The sequence below is a fragment of the Astatotilapia calliptera genome, chromosome 23 (genome assembly GCF_964374335.1).
Source record: "Astatotilapia calliptera chromosome 23, fAstCal68.1, whole genome shotgun sequence".
Lineage (NCBI taxonomy): Eukaryota > Metazoa > Chordata > Actinopteri > Cichliformes > Cichlidae > Astatotilapia > Astatotilapia calliptera.
In genome coordinates, this window is record NC_137443.1 from 24,498,599 (window position 1) to 24,519,703 (window position 21,105).

At 43.2% G+C, this 21,105-nt stretch overlaps 1 protein-coding gene across 4 annotated transcripts; it reads left to right on the forward strand.

Annotated features, from left to right (window-relative positions):
• The first annotated feature begins 66 nt into the window (after positions 1-66).
• On the forward strand, positions 67-18,177 carry LOC113016103 (SLAIN motif-containing protein 1-like). Of its 4 annotated transcripts, XM_026158650.2 has the most exons (10): positions 70-639; positions 2,147-2,289; positions 10,740-10,883; positions 11,051-11,170; positions 13,875-14,024; positions 14,448-14,831; positions 15,555-15,566; positions 16,051-16,200; positions 16,320-16,641; positions 17,042-18,177. In XM_026158650.2, exons 1-10 carry the CDS (start codon positions 245-247, stop codon positions 17,115-17,117), a joined length of 1,896 nt encoding a protein of 631 aa, XP_026014435.1. In that variant the 5' UTR covers positions 70-244; the 3' UTR covers positions 17,118-18,177. The 4 variants fall into 4 exon arrangements, with proteins under 4 accessions (XP_026014437.1, XP_026014438.1, XP_026014435.1 ...); XM_026158652.2 differs by lacking the exon at positions 11,051-11,170 and having other exon boundaries at positions 67-639; XM_026158651.2 differs by lacking the exon at positions 15,555-15,566.
• Positions 18,178-21,105: the final 2,928 nt, after the last annotated feature.

Sequence of the window (21,105 nt, forward strand, 5' to 3'; positions counted from 1 at the left end):
ACAGAGGGAGGGGTACGTGTGTAAATGTGTCGGAGGGAGGGGGGGGGAGTTATGTAGTCTCCCATTGGGTGAACGTCCAGACAGGCGTACTAGACAGATTACTACCGCTGCCGAATACAGAAAGCAGTCTGAGGGCGCAGCAGCAGCAGCTTGGCCCTACCTGTCCTCCATTTGTGGTTTAAGGTGGAGGTAGAGGTGAAGGCGGCTGGTATTGTGGTCTTTTCGTGTGCTTTTCTTTGCTCCAATGGAGGCGGCCGTGCTGAACCCCGCGATCATGACGGAGGTGGACTGCAACAGCAACACCCTGAACGCCGAGCTGGAGGTGAAGAAGCTGCAGGAGCTGGTGCGCAAACTGGAGCGGCAGAACGAGCAGCTGCGCACCCGAGCCGGCGCCGGCGGATACTGCCTCCCCAGCCCGCTGCCCACCCTGCTGTGCCACTCGTCCTTGGGCTCGTTCTCCGCCCCCGAGGAGCCTTTCGACTATTTCCACCCGCACAGCGGCAGGGATGGAGCGGCTGCTGCTGCGAGGGAGGAGGACGACGAGGAGGAGGAGGATGCATCCGAGCCGTCGGTTCTGGACGAGCTGGAACTTCTGGATTTGAATTCCCTGAGCTGCTCAGAGGAGTCTGATGAAACCTGGTAAGTGCACACTGCATTTCCAACCATATGTTGCTCAGTCATGTAGTATGTGATTTCTAACTGAAATGTGGGATTTTAAAGCTTTGTTTTCAGCTGCTCCAGCCCTCTGCAGTGCCCCAACAAAGCCACACACACCTTGAAGTTAATCAGGCCCTACTTATGTGCTGCCACTTGCCTTTAAAGCTTCAGGGAAACACTTCTTGTGTTTTGCTGTGGAGTGGCTGCAGAGAGGACTAAATCAAATTAAGGAAGTGAAATTTTTTGCTGATTTTTGTCACAGCTTGTGAGGTGTTGTGCAAACTCATAAACAGGAAGTGACCCAGGGCTGCATTTAACTAATACAAGTGGTCATTTTTTTCACTTGTAGCGATAGATAGATAGATAGATAGATAGATAGATAGATAGATAGATATGAATATGACAGATCTCCATGTGTGGGTGTGCACTCAGTCCCCTTCAGGTCACACTCTCACCTGATGTCAGCCGGGGTTTTAATCTATAATTCAGCTTCTTCCATGTTGCCCACAGAGCAGCAGCATCCGGGCTGTCAGAATAATCTGATCCACTCTGTTTGAGCCTCTTCCTTGCTTCTAAAAAGGCTTGACACCACCTTCAAACTGAGTGGGAGACAGATTTCTCTGACTCAGGAGGAAACGAGTTGGTGGCGCAAAAGGAACGATGGAGTCTGGAGTGCGATCTGTCAGGGACTGTGTGCTGAGAGATTATATATGTATGTCACAGCACTGAATTATCCAGATTGAGTTGGTTATCTGTATTCAACAGCTAAGAGTTGAGTTAAAAGAATAGGCACGTGATTAAGGCTAGATATGTAGTGAGGAGGATGTTGACATGAAACAGGAGAAGTTTTAAAAGAGGAAGATGGCATTAAGAGTAATATTTGTCTATATATTTTAATAGTCGCAAAGAGACACTACCAGGTGTAATCGATCATGATGGGTAACAAGTTAACAGGCCTGTGTATGTAAATGCCTGACCACAGCTTCTTATGACAGAAAAGGAGGAAATTCTCATGTGGGCATTGTTAAGTACTGGTTTTAGATGTCTTTCAAGCACAAACTTGGGCAAAACAGTGGCAGTAATTTGTGTTTTCTTGTTTTGCCATCTCAAATGTGAGCTTTTACCGCTTTTCTCAGAGTTACACAAACACACTCTTTGGTTTTGAACTGTTTGTTGGGCAGTAACATCATCTCTACGCCCTGAAACATTAGGATGGACTACTTGGTTTATAGGCTAAATAAGTAAAGCTCCAGTTGGCTTTCAGAATGAATGAGCATTCAAGCACCTTACTACAGAGTAAGTCTTTGTTGACCTTTGAGTTTGGCTTTCCCAGATTTGTCCCCACCACAGTGTACACACTGTCCAGCTCTTTGTAGTCTCTTAAACTGCTCCCCTGATCATGTTTGGAAAGATCTGGGATTGGCCAGAGTCTCCTATCAGAGCTCATAGAAGTTGTAGAAGCCTAGTTCACTCTTGCTTCTCTTTCCAGGTTATATGTGTCATCAAAGGACCGCAGGTCGGAGACCACGAGCGACGCCCTCACACCGCTGCAGTGGTGCCGGCAGGCTCTGGACAGCCCCAAATCGGAGGTGGAGGCCGCCAGAAGGTCGCTGTCCCTCCGGCTAGAGCAAGGTGCGAGTCAACTGGTTTGTTTGTAATTTGTGTGTAGAGAAAACGACTCTGACTGCCCCCCCCCCCCCCCCCCCCCCAAGGGAGGTTGGATTGCACACACCTGGCTGTGCAGGTCAATGGTGCAAAAGAGGACACAAGCCACATGATTAAGTTGCTGCTGGGAGCACTGCTGTAGCTACTGCTGCAAGAAAGATGATCAAGTCAGATATTTCTCTGAGTAGATGAGTGAAGAGTGGGAGTTTCTTCCTCATTAACTTGGAGTTCAGCCTGTGGGTGTTTCTCAAGACGGTTTCTCTTAATAAAATGCATCTTTATCTTGGGAGCATTTCAGAGCTTGAAGTCCCCGCAGTTCTGTTGTTCAGTGCACGCTAAAACCAAAGGCTGAGGCAGCGGATTAGTTTGCAGGGTGCCGCTCGCCTCCAGGCTATTTTAAAACTGATGTACACAGCTTTTAGTGTCTTGCCAAAAACAAGAGCGCTCGCTACCTCACACGCCCCTACTGTCTCTCACAACACAAATGCTGGCCAGGAGGAAGTGTTGGTGTTAGTTCGTACAGATCTTGCACACAGCACAGCTGCTGGCTTGTTAGAAAGAAATGTGTTGAGCACAAATACACTACACTGCAAAAAGTATTCACTCATCTGCCTTCACACACATCTGAACTTAAGTGACCTCCCATTCTTAGGGTTTGATATGATGTCAGCCCTTTGCAGACACAACAGCTTCAACTGAGGTTCAGGAGCGTTTATGGGAATTTTTGAACATTCTTCCAGAAGTACAGTCGGATGAAGGCCTGGTTCACAGATTGCAATCGAATTAATCCCAAAGGTGTTCTGTCGAGTTGAGGTCAGGACTCTGTGCAGGCCAGTCAAGTTCTTCTACACCAAATTCTCTCCTCTGTCTTTATGGAGCTTGCTTGTACAAGCAGGCTAGCTGCTTGATTTTTATACACCTGTGACCACTAAAGTGATTGGAACACTTGAATTCAATAGTTTGTATGGATGAGTGAATACTTTTGGCAGTATAGTGTATTACTGATGAGATGAGTCCCTGGGTTCAGCAGATTAATTTGTCAACACTGGTTTTTGTTCAGTGTGGATGAATTCCTTAAAACTGTGTCAGCGTTTGAGCATGAGTTTCAAAATGACATGCAGACACATTTGAATCATTTATTTTTTCACACCAGTATGATAATACTGAGCAGGTACAAGCCCCACCCACTCGCTGTCAAAAGCTTCTGTTTGTGAGAACCATCCAACCAGAAGAAAGCTAGCTTTAAGGACATAATGAGATAAGAGGATTATTTTGATACTGTGAATCATGCAAAGCTGTACTAAGAATACAAATGCAGACATAGAAATTAATAGAAAAGCCCTCCCTTAAAAAAAAAAAAAAAAACAGCCCAGCTTCTCATTTACTTGAGCAATGTGTAATAATTCATTCAGTAATGAATAAGTAAAGACTCTTTACTTTAGATACGTCAGCACATCTGTGGGCAGCTGGGGCCTCGGCATGTCAGCATAAGAAAAGTGTAATTGCACTCCATTTATTTTTATTAATTTGTTGTTTTTGTTGTTAGTATTATTTTACAATGTTAATTTTTAGTTTTTCCAGCTGAAACTGTTCTTCCTGCTCTTGTGGCCATTTTCTGAGTTTGTATTGAGTGGTGTTGTGTTACAAGAAATTTTGTGCTATTGTATTTAGAAGGTTATTAATTAGGTTCCTTTTATGTCAAAACGTCACCTGTGCGATTGCTCTGACAATATGACGCCAAACTTCGTCTGCTCCAATATCTCTTTAAAATGAAATGCATACAGAAGGTCTTTGTTTTAGTTGCCTGTTTGAAATTAGCACAAAGCTGCCAGCAAACTGCGTGGGGTGGAGGAGAAGGAAAAACGTCACACTCTATTTTGGTGATTGTGCCGTATGAACCAGTACAGGCAGAAAATATGAGCTTGTTCATCTCTGCTTTTGTTACCTGTTGAAAATCAAGATTGACAGCTGCTTGTTTGGCTTCTCAACTTACTCAGCTTGAGCAGCTTGTTTCTTGATCTTCATGTCTTGGATCGTGTATGAGAGAAGTTGTGTTCTCAGTGGTGGTTTACTGTTTGTGGACGGAACAGTTTGCTCAGTCCAACACTGCATGCATTAAAGTCGAACTAACGGCCACACAAAAGTTGTTGATATTTGTGTAGCTATTTTCTCTGTGCCATTTATTTTGGAGGAGCCATTAGCAAGAAAAGAGCTACCACTCATTTGTTTATCTTGCTAGTAAAATAAGAAATGGGTGCAGTTATTATATTGAAACATGTAAATACAGTATTTAAGGCAGAAACAGTTTGGACAACGAAATTTCAACTTTATTTGTATAGCAAATACTAAACAACTATAGGTGACAAAAGTGCTTTACATTGAACACAAAAATAAGGGACAATAGAAAAATAAAGTACTCTAAGGTAAAAGTACAATAAAATAGGAATGCACTGAGATGTTTGTTCACTGAAGTCTCATCAGAAATGGTCTCAAACGATCCACTGAAGTTCCAGATATTTTTCATAGATTCAAGAAAAGAAATGTTGTTGTCTGAAGGACTGGACTGAAAATGTGTGAAAAAGCAGCTATTGTCCAAAGAAACACTTTAGAAAACCTCTAGAACTGGTGACTCTTTAGAAAATGACAACGTCTGGCTCTTTGTAAGCAATATATAAAGAAACGAAGGTTGGTGCACTAAAGTGTTTTCCAGAATTTATCATGGTGATCCCCTTTTTTACCAATATGAAGGCAGGGGCATGACATTTTTACCTAAATCCTGTTTAAAAAATGTATCTCACCCCTCAAAGTTGTTCAGATAAACCTGTGATGGTCAGACGGGAGGTGTTTGGACTGATATGCAAAGACGCAGCAGTAATGTGCTAGAGCACAAGTGTAACGTGACACTGCATTTGTTTAATCAGCTTAAGAAGCAGGAGACATTTCCTGTGAGAGGTGAAATCTCAGCAGGTCTGGAGATGAATGGAAACAGCTGGCAGCACAGTCACTAGCGCTCTTTTTAAATGATCCACTTTTTAAAGCCAGTAAGATAAGCAGTCACCTCAGTAATACTTCCTAAGTACTCTGTGGTCACGGTGATCAGTCTGAGGTCGGCTCACCTTCATCCATGCACTGCAGGGCTCAGCAGTCCGTCGGCACTTCTTAGGCAGATCAGGCCCAGGTCAGCTGACCTGCGTGTCTGTCATAATTACAGCCGTCGCTTAGCGATACTGAGCAACCGGAAAAGATCTGAGCAAGTAAAACAGGAAGTTGGTGTAAATATACCAGCAGGTTAAAGCAAGGAGCAGACCAGTGGATCGATGGCAGTGGTGAGGCCGCCGCTTGGCTTAGTGTTGTCATGGTTACCTCATGGGTCTGTAAAAATGGATTTCGTGTTTGGAGTTTATCGACAGGTGACCTGGAAAAAGCAGATCAGGATCATCAGTCCTGATGTCCGTGTGCTTATCAGAGTCCTCATCAAATCGATGGGTCTCTTTGTAGTTTTGTGTGTGTGTGTGTGTGTGTGCGCGCAAGATGGGGCTGCTTGTGAAGTGTGAGTGGAGGCGACAGCTCCCACGGCCTCAGCTGAACAGGCAGCTTAACGCCCGCAGCCTTTAATGAGGCGAGATGGAGCTCCACTCACCTGCGTGGGCGCGCTCGTCTGCATACGATCCCGCTCAGCCTCCACATACTTAGGAATCAAGTAATTATGTGCAGTGTTAAAGTCAAAGAAATACTTCACTTACACTGCAATTTTGCTTCCATCAAGGGCCGGCTGTTGGTGTAGAAAGGCTAATCTTCACACTGTAACCGCAAAGCTTGCAGAAAGAGCAACATTGAATTTAATCTTGTTAGATGCGCAGAGTGGAGATTCACCAACGCAATCCAAAAATTCACTGTGACAGTAATGTTTTTGATTAAATCAATTAATAAAGAAAGGAGGCAAGATTTAAAGCCTGCATGTATGCCTGTTCTTTGTGCAAAAGCATCCCCCGCCTCCTTATGCAGTTTCAGCAAGTCTCTAATGGTATCATGCCATCATTAAGTCAAAGTTTAGGTTTGCCAAGGCAAATAATTGGTGCTCATGTTTGGTGCTATTGAAAAGTGCCTTGAATCTGTTTTCTTTCTAGTGACCAGCCAGGATCAACACATGGTTGCAAAAGAGGGCCCAGCTGTCTGGTTGCTAAGCACTTTTCCTGCTGAATTTATGGTGCCAGTCTCTAGGTGGCCATGTTTGATATGACTATAACGCACAATCAAGTAAGCTACGACTTCACATTCAAAGTCTGACATATCCTGATGCTACAGTCACACAAAGGAAACCGGTCGTGGGAGACAAAGTTGTTGCTACTGTGCTACTGCACTGAACTTGTGATCGTGTTGCCTTTTGAAATGGTCATTTTGAAGACGGGGACCATGTCTGAAACCACTCGTAGTCAGCTGCCGTCTTCAAAGCAACATTGGCGTGTCAAGACGGCCATAAAACAACAACAAGAGGTCGATAAGGGTTGGGAACTGCATGACAACTTGACCTCATTGTTGCTATACAGTGATTAATTGCACTAAACTGGCAAAAATTACAAATCTGAATGCATGGAAATTCACATTCACGACTTGAATTCAGAGACCAGCCCAACTCACAAATCTGAAACAGGAAGTCCTCCACAAATAGTGACGTAGTTGCTGCAGGATGACAATTTAACTGTAAAATGACATGGTGCTCGGCAGCGTGGCTTTGATACAGGAATACAACCGGTCGGAAACCAGATGTCACTTTGAACTTTGGGTTATTCTGAGCATCTAACAGAACAAATTGTGGTTTAATCAAGATCAAATAGCCCCTCCCTCTGTTAGATTTTCTTCATTTTCCTCATCTTTATGATGACATCAGTAGGAAACATCATGAATTGGTCATCTCAGGCACAGAAGCCACCTGCTTTTAATCTTGTGCGAGGAAGAGCTAACCTCTTGTCTTATTTCAGAGAGGATGATCTGAAGGCCTAGAATCAGATAAAATGAGGATTATTTTGAACTGTGACTCATGCAAAGCTACTCTGTTCAAGTCTTGGTGTAGCAGCCAGAACTCGATACTTGTGAATTTCATTACAGCATATCTTTTCGGCCACACTTGGTTTGTAGCAAGTTACTTCCTGAGAGCCATGTTGCCAGTTAGACACATTTCTACGGTAACTCAGGCTTGTTTTAGATGGGCTGAGTGCGAGTGCTGACAAACAAATCTTAAGGAATATTGCAGCTGCTGTGATCACTGTGCTGGAGTGTCACCTCTGCATTGCTGATCACATGCTAACCTTCCATGTGCTTTAAACTAGCCTCCGTTGCAGTCTCAGTATTTGGGTCACAGAGTTCGACTCCCTGACTCGGCTGCATCCTCTGAAGTTGCCTCGGCTGTGCACCTTGTTGCATCAGAAGCAGTTAAACCTCCACTCGACACACTAACCATCCTCTGCAGAGGAATCCTCCCACCAACTTGGCCCACTAGCTCTCTCTCCCCCACCCGAGGTTTGCCGTGATGAAATGAAGAGCTGTTGCCATAGCAACGGTGTACATGAAAGGTTCGTAGCTAAATGCTTTTATATTCACATTGACAGGTAAAGGAGAGAAAGATTTCCCTCGCATCTCTGTGCGGACACCAGCCTTACTCGCACACCTTTTAAATAATACAAGCAGTATTTTCTTTTATTCACCTCTGATTCCAAAAGTGTGTGTGTGTGTCTCAAAGCTGTCATGTTTCTTCTTTCTATGAATAGTATTTGTGTGAGAGGCGCACAGCACCAGGTACAGCTGCATTGTGTGAGCGTCTCTGTTGTGTTGAATCCTGCTTTGTCCTCGGCGCTGAGCTGCTGAATAGAGCAGTCGGTGACAGACACCGCTGGTGAGGTAGCGGCTGCACGGCGCTGCCCTCGTGCACAAAGACGTCTGTGATGTCTGGCTTTGTGTGGTTATTGTCTTTTTATCTCTGATTTTGAGCTGTAAAGAACAAAAGAGTCGAACTGATGGTGATTTTTTTTTTTTCCCTTTTTTTTAAGTCCCATAGAATATTCACTGATGGCATTTAAAGAAACATTACACCCAAAAATGTTAACATGTTTCATTTTGGATGCTTGCTGGTGTGAAGTACCAATTCATTGTGAGGAAATGAGGACTACGGCTCATTTACACTCTAGTTTGTCCTTTATTCCCACTCCTGCACTCATTGATGTAGCGCTATCGAGGCACAGGTGGAGTAAAAGGACATTAATCGAGTTGGCAACAAGTCGTTACTGTAAGTGAAATAAAAGCTTCTCAGTGATGTCCTTCTAGTTTCTACGTCTACCCGACTCTGAGCTTAAAATGTTACAGTCAGTCGTTTTTAACAGAAAAACAATAATATTATGCTCATAAATATATATTTATAAGTGCATAATTATGTATTCCGACAAACTGTGTTCTCAAACTTAGAATTAATCTGTTAAAAATATGTAGGTGCAGGTTTGTCATATTGGCCCGCCACCTTGAACACACTGTTCAGTCTTGTTTTATGTATGTAGCTAGAGACCGGCCACATACGAGAAGAGAAGTCATAGACAAATTTTAATTCATTTCTGCAGCTTCAGAGTTAAGATATGATAAAGTACTGTCATCTGAGAAGGGTTCCTTATTTGCAAAAGCAGCGAAAAAGTGTCTCAAAGAGTCACCAGCTAATGATAAGGTCAAGTGACCTGAAAACTTTTTATCTGACAAAGAGTCTGACTTCATTCTCACATCATAGTCTGACAGATGTGTGGTAAGTCTAACAATGCTAGAGCTACCCTCAAGGTTTCGCTAACGGAGGTTAACGCCGGCTAAAAGAGGCTTACGGCAGCTAACACTGGCAAAAATGATTAAATCAGCACTTATTGGCAGAAAAGTTCAGATATCTGTTCCAAATAACGGATGTGTATATCCCTATATTAATGAAATATGATCTGTTCAAAATAAAAATGTTTTTGTATGTTAGGAAATCTTTTTCATTTTATACAAGATTGATGTAAAATTTGCACTGCAAATAAAAGCAAATGTGTTTATCTGAAATCAGTCAAAGAGATTCTCCAAAAGATTTTTACTAAAATATTATTGGGCAGTTGGAGCTGTATGATGGAACTTCACTTTTATATAGAGACAGAACTAAAATATGAACTATCGACGGAAGTGAGTGAAATCAAATGTTAATGTGTATTAATTCTAACAAGCTGCTGCATATTCTCAGTATTGGCCTTTGCTACATGGTCCTGAACAGTCTAGCAACATGTTTGATCTTCCCATCATTCATGTAATATGGGAATGTTTTTATTTAAATAAATGAGTGTGTCAGCTCAGTAACTTCCACTGATCAGTGGTGTCAGACTAATTTTACATTGTGGGCACCATCCAGCCCAATTTGATTTTATGTGCGCTGGACCAATGAAGTTACAGCATTGCCTCATCGATAAACATGTCTACCTGCCAGTTGTTTCCCTCATAGCATGAAAACTCTTTCCCTTCTTCCATATTTAACACCCTTTGTCCAATAAATTCCAGCCTTGCCTCTCTAACTTTGTCTCCAAAGTTGGGTGTTGGAATACACTGCCTACATTTCTACCTACTTTGGTGTGGTATGCCATTCCTTGGGTGAAGTCTTTTGACATATTGTACTTTTGACAAGTACAATATTTTGTGCAAGTATCCTTCTACTTTCCAAGTGCCACATTTTCTAAAGCTGTCCACTGGGTCAGTTTGGTGGCCCAGTTCTGTCCCCTGGACCAGATGTTTGTACTGGTGCATGTACTAAAAACTACTTCATCCTTTGGGATAATGCACACTTAATGTGAAACCATAGTTTGTATATAAAAGTATAATAAATAAAAATATAATTTTTTTTCTTTTTGGGGTGGGGGGGGGGGGTAGTTTTTGTTAGATGGGTCGATGTACTCACATGGAGGTGGCTTGTTTATCAAGAGGTAGTCACTCCTTAAGTCATTATTACCAGAGTATCCACTACTAAATACTCTGCTTTTTATCATTAATTTCTCTATATTGGACTAACATTTATAAAGTAAACCTGATCTTGTATTAAATTAGACTTGAAACCAATGTTTAAGACTATAAATGTAAATTTACTAAGTAAATAAAGTGAGCAGTTGGGCCACTTTCCCCTTAGACTTCTAGATAAGCACACTTGCTCTGTTGTGCACTCCTGAATATTCACAAATTCCAATAATTATGCTGAAAAGAGCAGAAATCTTATAAACACACTGTCCTGTGTGGGTGTGTGGGTGGGTGGGACTTTCTTTTGTTTCTTTATCCGCCCACAGCTTTTAGTTGGTGTGTCATGTCTGACAGGGAAACGTAACAGTTTGTATTAAACATATGCTAACTCTGTGCTTGTTTTCTCCCTCCTTCAGTCTCCAGGTGGCGTAGCTCCCTGTCCAGCCCCTCTCCTTCCTCCTCTCCCGGTCCTCCTCTGAGTCGAGTTGCTGGAGTGTCTCCTATCAGTGCTTCCCCTCCAACCAAGCCCTGCTCCACTCCTCAGCCGTCTGAAAGACACGGTACCAATGTTTTATCTTTTTTCAAAGCATCATAATCAGCTGGCCTGGGACTTAAATTTCCTCGAGTACTGTCCAGATTTGAACATCAGTGCAACTTTCACTCATGAATCAGCTGTCTGTCACATCTTTTTCTCCCAAAACTGGCTTCCCCTCCCTCTGTGCCTCAGTTCCTTCCCTCTCCTCCCCGCTCCACCCTCTCCTCCATCGGACTCTCAGTCCCATCGGGAAGGAGCTCTCCCCCGTAGCTGAGAGGACTCCCACCTTCCTCCCTCACCCGCTCACCCGAAGTAAGCCTTCCTTTGCTGCTCTTCTTAAAAGAACATGTTGATTCCTTACAAACATTAAAAATTTAATACGTATTGTAACCAGAATACGAATGTGCCGGGGGAGGAAAAAACTGGGTCATGCTCAAGCTTTTTATACATTATTCCAAACATTCCCTCCTGTAGGAAGTTGAAATTGAAGAATATATTTTCCATCGCAGCCTTTTTTTTTTTTTTCCTCTGCCCTGCTTGTTGCTCGTTATAAGACTACATTTCACTGCTGCACGTGAATCCTGTTTGAAGGCAAAGTGGATTCAAGTGCATTATTAGCAATGGAAAAAACGACGTTCCAGACACAGGAGAGGGCGAAGCTGCAGGGAATAAAACTGCTCAGCCCTGAAGGGAGCGAGCTCACATCCTGAGCAATGTAGCTCAGAAATAACTGCTGGGGGGTCTAAGTAGTGGTGGTGGGTGTTTGCCCAAAGCTTATTTCCATGACACTGGCTTTAATGAGCCTTTTTCTCGTGCTCTCCTAAACGGGAACCTCCCTGCCCTCCTCTGTGCCACCAATGTGTTCGGGGCTGTCAAATGGGCTCTGTGCTGGGCTCAGTCAACCCAGGGTTTGTTCATTTATCTATAAGCACGCTTTCAAGAAAGAGGCACGATTGGCAGCGTCTTACCGATGAAAGCTTGGATAAAGCTACAATACTGGAAAAATATGAAAAGGTTAAACACACTATGGCAGCTGAAGCACTAAATGTGATAGTTAGATGCTTTATTGGTCCCACAAGGGAAATTATTAATATTACAGCAGCAGGATAAGGAATAAAAATAGTCAACAACAAATAATCAAGATGGATAAAGTGCCACAGTTGCGTAGTGAGAACCTTATATTGTGAGACTGCAGCAGTTTTACATAAACAGTGAAAACAAGGGAAATGAAAAGACTGATGTGTAAGAGAGTAGCACAGATTGTATTAATACATAATATGTACACTATAAATCTAAAACGGCTCCAAGAATGTGTGAAGGCTTTTACACACTGAAAGCATTTAGAAAAACAATGCGAAATTCCCAATTTTTCATATGCAAGTGTCTCATAACGTTTAAATGCACCAAAAGCTCTGCATTGCATGAGTCATGGTGAAGTGAGATTGAGCTGGTCCTGATGTTTCTAAACAAGAAAAGGAAGAAACTGAGATTGTGGGTTCATCCGGTTCTCATGAGCAGGCGACAGCAGGGACGCTTTAATGGTTTGATCCGGGAGCTGAAGTTGTATCACAGCTGCTTTAGTACTTATTTCAGGATGTCAGTGAGGCATTTTGAACTGTTGTTGGGAGAGTTGGGTCTAGATGTTGGGGAAACGATTTGAGAGAGCCGATTAACCCCGGAGCAACGTCTGCTGTTTCCATCTCATTGTGTAGTTGGTACCGGTGCACGTTTTGGAGCTACGACCACAAATGCAGTGATCCGATTGATCATATCTGTTTATTCGCATGTGAAAAGTCTCAAAAATCGAGATTGATTCAAAAAATGAATGCCAAAAAATTCCTCCTACGAAATTTTGTGATCGGTGTGAACGCCTGTTTAAGAGTAGATGAGTCTGAAAAATAATTTTAAAGGCCTTAGAACAGAAATGTGTCTTATTCTCAACAGGTGTGTTCTCCTCATTGTACAGTTTCATGGAGAAATTCCACCATCAGCTGTAAGTTTTGGTATTGCTAAGAGGAAGCTTTTAGAAACCACAGCAGAACCACATAAAGTTGCAGATCGGGGAACTGATTGCTGACTTGTAACCGCGGAGCTCCAAACCTCCTCTGGCATTAACATCAGCACTAAAGCTGTGTGACAGGAGCTTCATGGCCTCATTTCTATGACCAAACAGCTCCTGTAGGTGGTGCAGCCCGTTTGGTGTGTACTCTACCCACTGAAGGAACAACCACTTAGCCCTGGCCTTTTATTAAAAGCACCTCTGATCTAAACTGCACAGCAACAATATTCTAAAACTTCACTGCGATAGTTTTAATGAGGCTTTATTTATAGAGTGCTTCCCTGAAGGCATGTTACAAATTACTTCACACAAGAAAATATGACAAACTCATCGACCTGAAGGAGGGAAAAAAAACCTATTATGGGATTTGTTTTACCTGAAGAAGCTGACCGTTGACCTACCTGAGCTTGTGCCCAAAGTGGAAGTGAAGGAAATGTCATTTGTGCTGATCTCAAAAGTCTCACTTGTCTATCCAGAGAAACCTGTGTCACTCAGCACAACCCACAGACATTTTTAATGTTCCTTTCTTGATTGGTAGGAGTTAATTTCAAAGATTCAGAGACGGCCCGCGTTAAAGAAGCTCGTAAAGGTGCAGAAATCCTGGCCTGTGTGAGTCAAATAAGACTAAAGTAATTAGAATAATGGCACTGATGGAAGGGATTACTTTATAGAGCAGTCGCAGGGAGCAGATATCAGGCAGATCGTTAACTGTGAAGAGGTTTTTGTAACCTCGGGCTTAATATTTCTGCCTCACTGCTGCCTAATGGGCTCTAATTCTGTGAGCCGAGCATCGCCCTCCATTAGTCCGGACCCCTCATCTTTATGTGGAGGACACTCTGAAGAGTGAAGGGTACTTCTCTCATCGGAGCAGTCCTGCCTCATTTGTTTAACTGTGCAGCATGAAGTGAGACATCGGAGAGGAAAGTCTGACTTCTTGGGTCTTGTTTTTACTTGAAGGTCGCAGCCTGCGGCGCTCCACCCTCAGCCCGCAGTCGTCCATGGACAGCGACCTGGGAGCATCTGAGGCAGAGGATGACTCCATTGCTCTGGGATACAAGCTGCAGGACCTCACTGATGTCCAGGTTATGGCCCGGCTGCAGGAGGAGAGTAAGTAGCAGGACCTCCGTCTGCACCCTGACTGCACTTCCTGATTTTTGATTTGAGTTGTAGACTGTTGGTTAGTTGTTTGCTCCGCCTGCCAGAGTGCTTAAAATGCACTATAAATCTGAATCTTTATACAGAGAAATGTTTCTGAAATGATTTCAGGACAGTAGAAATCATTCTGGCTGTTTGGTCACTTTTTTATGGTTATCTGTGTCATTTGAGCCAACTCACTTCTCCTGCTGTCCGTCTGTCTATCCCTACTGTCCCCCCCCCCCCCCCCCCCCCCCGTCCTAATAATTTAACATATGGCACCAGATCTCAGAGCCCATCGCTACTTCAGCTTCATTAACCCCAGGAGGTGATGACTGTGTGTGTGCGTGTGTGGTGGGTGTTTTGCACGCTGGTCCTCATATTTCGCTCCCCCAGGTCTAAGGCAGGACCTCGCCAGCACCTCATCCGTCCTGGCCAACCGCCGCAGCCAGAGCTTGACCTTCCAGCTCAGCCAGCTCAGCGCCGGTCCCGACCTGGAGGAGGAAGACGAGGAGGACGACGAAGACTACGGTCTCCTGCCGCCACCACAGCCACGCCTCACCCGCCTGCCCCACTCCCACACTTTCTCCAGCATCCGAGACTGGCGAAGAAGCACCAGTTCCCTGTGCACCCCTCCTTCCACCCCCTCCACCCCCCCGTACCCTTCCGCTGGGTTCGCCGTTCAACCTGCGCTCCAAGCCCAGTCTCAGGGTCTTGGGCTGGGGCTGGGAGTGGGCAGCACCTGCGCAGCCGAGCAACAGTGCTTCAGACCAGGTTCAGGTGAGGAAAGGGGGAAACTCGATCTAAATAAAGAAACAAGGCTGTTGTGCGGAATTATCAAGGAACAGATTCCCTTTCAGCTCATTCTTCTGGTCTTCTGCTTCCTGAGAGACCAGAAGAATAGCTGGTGTTAGTGAAACTTTCATGAAAGTGGATCTAACACTTTTGATCTCAGACACTTAAACTCTAATACGTTGTGAGAATGTAATCAAATTGTAAGTGACTTTTAAGGACACTCGAGCCTAACATTAGCTTATAACAATATCAAAAATGAATGTCTATGAGAATATACATGTACAAATCTCTCTCTCTCTCACACACACACACACACACACACACACACACACACACACACACACACACGCTACTCCAAATTTATGAGTATATCACCTCTTTTTCTTTTCTTTTCTTTTCTTTTGTCTATTAAATAAGCTGAAAGCCTGACTGTACCTTTAATCTCAGAGTGTAGTCCTTTAATGAGGATGAACCAAAGCCTGATTTTAAGAATCTGGCACTAGAAGGTATTTCCATCCATCAGCAGACATGGATTAAAACTACTGATGATCTTTTGATAGAATCAGCACCTATTAATGCTTTGAAGAGTACTAATATAAATTATCTCTGTGTTTATGTTTTGTGCGTGTGATATTTGTGTGTATTGCTGTGTACGTGTATGACGTTGGACATGTTGTTTTGGGGGGAAAACTTCATCATGGCCTCCAGCCGAATATGAGAGTAAGTCAATAACATGGTTCAGTATATCTAACCTCATACATCATCTCTGAACATTAATTTGAGTATTTTTTTCTTCTAATTGTGAACCTCGCCCCTTTAACACTGTGACGGTGTCTCGGTCCTGACCTCGCTGACGCTCTACCTGCTTCATAAACTCTTTCTAATCCTCTTGTACAACTGCTCTTAAAGCTCTCGGGCTGGCATGTGTTTCCATTTTGAGGCGGAGACTCCGAGAGTTTGATGGGATTACAAGTTAGGAGTGTATATCTGACTGTGGGGGGCTGGAAACTGTTAGCAGTATAAAGAAGATCAGAGGCTGCTTTGAGGCATCTTTAAAAATAGTTCAGCATCTGAAGGTTTCTATTTGTCTCTGTGTTTTTGTTTGGAAGCTTCTCTGTTTGCAGACTCTGCAGATAACTTTATTAATCTGGCCTGGCGCAGCTCTGGACGCCTTAAATCTGTTGGCTGTTTTTGTCTGTGTTAGATAAGCTGCGGAGAAGCATGCCTAACCTTGTCAGAGCTCCCAGCATGCCCAGTGTGCCCATACCAGCCAATCCCAGTGCTTCCCCTTCTTTGCTTCGTAACAGCCAGAGCTTTGATTCGTCCAGCGGACTGGCTCGACTGCAGTCCTCCAGTAAGACCCTGCTTGTCTTCTCTAATTAAAGGGACAGCTCACCCAAAAATTCATTCGCCTTGAAGGCGCCGCCAGCCAAGTAAGTTTACTAACTTCAGTTTGTCTCCTCTCGTCTTCAGTCCCCTCTCCAGGCCAACTCCAAAACAGAGTCCAGAGTGTCGGGAACTTCACCTCATTGTCACGGCCACCTCTGAAGGCCACTGCCTACGTCAGTCCCACTATCAAGGGCTCCGCCTCCATGCCCACCTCCATCAGTCTCCAGTCTCTTAATCTGAACAGCAGTGGGGGGGGTGGGGCCAACAGCGGGATCCCTTTGCTTAGTAAACCTGCAGGGACACCCACCACCTCAAACACTGCACGCAGCAGCCTGCCCCGCCCTGCCTCCTTTGTTGGTACCACAAGCTCCACCCCCCGCAGCAAGGTGGCCCAACCAGCACGAAGGTAAACTTTAAAAAGAAGGTGTGTGTGTGTGTGTGTGTGTGTGCTTGCGCAATCTGAAGTAACACAAACCTACCTCATTGGACTATAGTCAGTAAATGTGTAAAATAATGGATTACTTTTTAAAAATAAAGAGTACTGTGTAATTTGTTCATTTGAAGCAACAACTCTCATCAAACACTGATGTTGCTGCACTCTCCCTGGAGCACATGGTATTAGATTCATTTGGACTCACACTAAAAGTTTGAAATGAGGCAAAGCACCGAGTGTTACTCGTCATCCACACCGCACTGGTGGGGTTCCTGAGACATGTGGCTCCAGCGAATGTCTGTTAGATTTACCTGTTGTGGAACATCATGTCTTTGTCTGTCCTCTGACTTTAGTCGTCCTCCTGTTCCCTCAGTTTACTGACTCCTCCAAAGAGCTTGTCCACCTTCAGTGCCCTCCGCGACAGCACCTGGCGAGACGGCTGCTACTGATGGACGTGACGTTTGCGGCGGCGCAGTAGTGGCAGCAACACCCCGCTGGTTGGGGCGACTCGCTGCACTTCAGCATCAAGGGTTTTTTTTGTTTTTTTGTTTTTTGCCCGTGGAGATGCTGAAAGGTTTCTGACCAAAAAAAGTGACTGTTGATGACCTTAAATCTGAGATCCTGCATAGAAAGGTCGGCCGAGGGTCTTTGTGAACCGATCTCTGAGTCTATGCAGAATTTCTTCGGGGAAGTCGGGTTTTCTTAATCTGCGTTTGCACGTCAGCCCTTGAATTCACTGACTGCTTCACAATCGACGAGTGTGGTCTGTGCCAAGGGGGCGCTGTTCCCTGCTGCTCTTGTGCAATAAACCGCTGGCTGATGGGTACCAGTAATACTAACCCGCTGAAGAGGGCTGCCAGTTTGTTTGGGTTTTTTTAATGAGCCTCGTGATGCTGTGTGTGTTTGTTTATATCACATTTATTTTGAATAAATAAATAATTTTGACTAATCAGGAGATTTTTCCCTGTGGCAACGAGCGCCCACAATGCTGCTAAAGTTTAATCAGTCCCTGTGCATTTGGGTACAATTACTCCAGTTTTTACAATAAACGTAATAAATGACGTATTCGTGTACAAATCTAACTATTAAGTGTGCATACATATATATTAATTGATCCGATATTTGATTTTAAACGTGATGCTTGACCAAAATATCTGAATGTTTACACAAGTTTTGTGCATATTAACACTTTAAAACTGTCTGACCGATAAGAGGAAACGGTTCTTGTTGCACTTTTGTATAAAATCTCTCAACTTTGTTTCTTTTTTGTTCTGTTTACTAACACTTGCACTTCTTTTTTTAATATATCTGTATTTGATTTTATGGATTTAAAGTGAGTAAACGGCTGTTAGTAAAACGTTCTGGGGATGTTTCACAGTTAACACGCAGCCTAATGTAGCACCGTCTGTTTGTAATATTTGACCACGGCACATTTCACAAAACCCTGACACTTTTGTTACTGTGATAGACCGAATGAGTGAGCATTTTAATAAAATATTCTAAATTAAAGCTGTTTTTATGTTTGCATGAGTGAAACACTGTAACAAAGTGGAGCAGACTTCTTCAGCATCACTTAAATTGTGGAAATGGTCAACGCTGCCACCTAGTGGTATAATATTTTAATGGCCCCGGCGGGGGTTTGACTCCACTGAACGGCTACATTGAGGTACCCCTGAGTAAGGTACCGTCCCTACACGCTGCTCCCCGGGCGCTGCATTGGTGGCTGCCCACTGCTTCACACCACCACCATTAACAGGTTCAGCTCATGGTGTTATTTCTTGTTTTCAGTAGCAACCGATGCCTATGATTGTGCCAGAGCACAATGGGCATTTAAGATTTCACACAGGTGCTTGGTTGTTACAGTCTGGAAATGGAATGAAGGTGAGTTATTAACCCTCCAAATCACCTCCAAATCACATGACTGATTTAAGCTGACATAAAAACAAGCTGCAGCCACGCTGAGTCTCTATTTCAGCTCGTGTTGAAAGTTTGGACTTCAAAGTATACACCAGTTTTGAAATTTTCATTAAAGGCCACTAAATCCAGAGATATGAAAAAATATATATAAGCGATGCCTTTTTCTATATACTAGAAAGAAGAAATGAAAAAAGAAGAAGAAAGCATTTTCTAAGGACAGTCCGAAAACTGTAAAGACAAAAAAAAGCCAACTCTTTCCTGTTGGTGGAAAAATGTACCCTGTCAACCAACTTTGAAGAGGAAAAAAAAAAAGGCAGCATGTGGGATTTGGTTGTTTAGGAAGAGGGGAAGGTTTGAGAGTGACAGCAGCGAGACGGAGCGAGCGAATTGGAGAGAAAGGTAGAGAGAGCGAGAGATGAGAGATTTGTGACATTTAGTGTGTTATGTAGTCGTTGTTTTGTGTGTTAGTGAGGGTGCTAATGACTGTCACAAAGGCAGATTGCAATGTAAACACTGTCCAGGTGGAAAACAGGAGCAGTGATACACCTGCTGTCAGGCCTGCAGGGTTTATCCCTGTGGTGTTCTCCTCTGTCTTGTGGTGGATTTTGTGTCAGTAAAATCTTTTACTGACACAAATAATTTGTGGGGCATCTTATTGTGACACCTGACTGTTTTCTCATTTTAGTTTTAGTGACTTTGAATGTGACATGGTTGTTTGTCTGCGTGAAGATCTGCTGGATCTGCTGTCTCTAGAGTTTGAAGAGACTGGTCTGAAAAAGAGAAAATGTCCAGTGAGCAGCAGATCCCTGTTGATGTCAGATAATGGCCAGACTGCTTCAAGCTGCTGGTGGTGTAATGATCTAGAGGACATTTTCTTTGGACTGAGCTGAGCATCACTTAAACACACACACAGTAGTAGGTGTACCTAATAAAATAACCAGAGAGAGTACGTCCGTTACAGCTTGTAGAATTATCATTAATTAGTCAGACTTTGGGTCAGCAGCGATAGGCTCCACTCAGTTTCACTGTTGATGTCAGTATTTGCATATAAAGCCTGAAGTTTTTTAAATGATCATGTACATGCAGAGTTGTAGTTCCTGATAGTGACCACTAGAGGGCAGTTATCTTGTAACAGGGCAGCAGTGTGATCAACAGAAGTCACCAGAACAATTACTTAAATAATTCTCTGTATTTTGATATGATTTAAAAGGATCACCTGTGTTCACTGACTTTTTTTTTCAAAGAAATACACTAAACCCAGTCCATAAAGATCCTGAAACACTTCAGCGCTGACCATAAACCCCAAAGGAGAGCATTAAAAAAGCGCCCAATGTTTTTAGAAGGTTCGGGTTTTCTCAAAGATTCAGAGAGTCTAAAACTTTGAAAGAAAAAAAATTGAAGGTATGACAGCAAAATAACTCTTAACCTCTGGGTTTATTTAAAAGTCTCACTTTGGATGGAAGGATCTAACAAGTTTAGAATTTTTGAGGTGTCTCCTACATTTTTGAAACCCATCATTCTGAGGAAAAGTCTGACAAGCTTTCAGAGAGAGCTTCTCATCAGATTTCTGAGGCTGATGCCATGGAGTAATGAATCAAGACCACTACAGTGCAGGGTGATACTGACAGTGGGTTCACTCCTATAATAATTTTTATGATCTTACACCCAGTTGAAGGACTTACCAACACTAAGGAACACGGCAAACACTTGAATTAAAAACAGGCAACAGCCTTTAATTTATTTAAAAAGCAAAAAAGCACAAAAAAACCGACCCAAATATAACAAGAGAAATACAGAAATTATTGAACTGTTGATGATATTTCAAGAAAGTCATGGAAATTCATCACCCAGGTTTTCACAGGTTCAGATTTTCACTTATATTTGAATTCAACTTTTGATTTCATCAGCCGCCCCTCATTTCTTTATATTTTGCTTTCAAGGAGTTCAACTTTCTGGTCAGTTTTCAAAGTGCTCTTGAGCAGTAGTTCTCCAGCTTTCTGAAGATCTTTTACTGTGTTTATTTGTGCATTTGCTGCTTTTTCACTCATTTTCAGTCGTTTTTGTTATGCCACTTATCACTCAAGCATAAAAAGGCTCCTAAGTCACGGGATGAGCCAGTGTTGTTTCTACACATCTTTAGGCACTTTTTTAAGCAGCCTGTAACAAAAACACATCATTTGTTCCAATTTCTTTGAATCTATGAAAAATACAAAAAAGAACACAAGTCATGTCCTTATAGAAAGAGTAAAGAATCTGACACAGGACCTGATAGATTCATCTGGACCTTCAGCTGATCATCTATTGTTCCTCATCAGAAATGGTCTCAGTGGCTGTCAACAAGCCATTCTTAAGGAAGGGAAACGGAGAGAAAAGGCTGAGGTATGAAAATTATGAAAATCATCTAAAGGTAGAAACACCCAAAGAAGAGCTTTGAATGTCCTTCAAGAAGCCTGGAGAACTATTCCTGAAGACTACTTAAAGACATGACAAGAAAGCTGCCTAAGAGAGTTTGCCTTATTT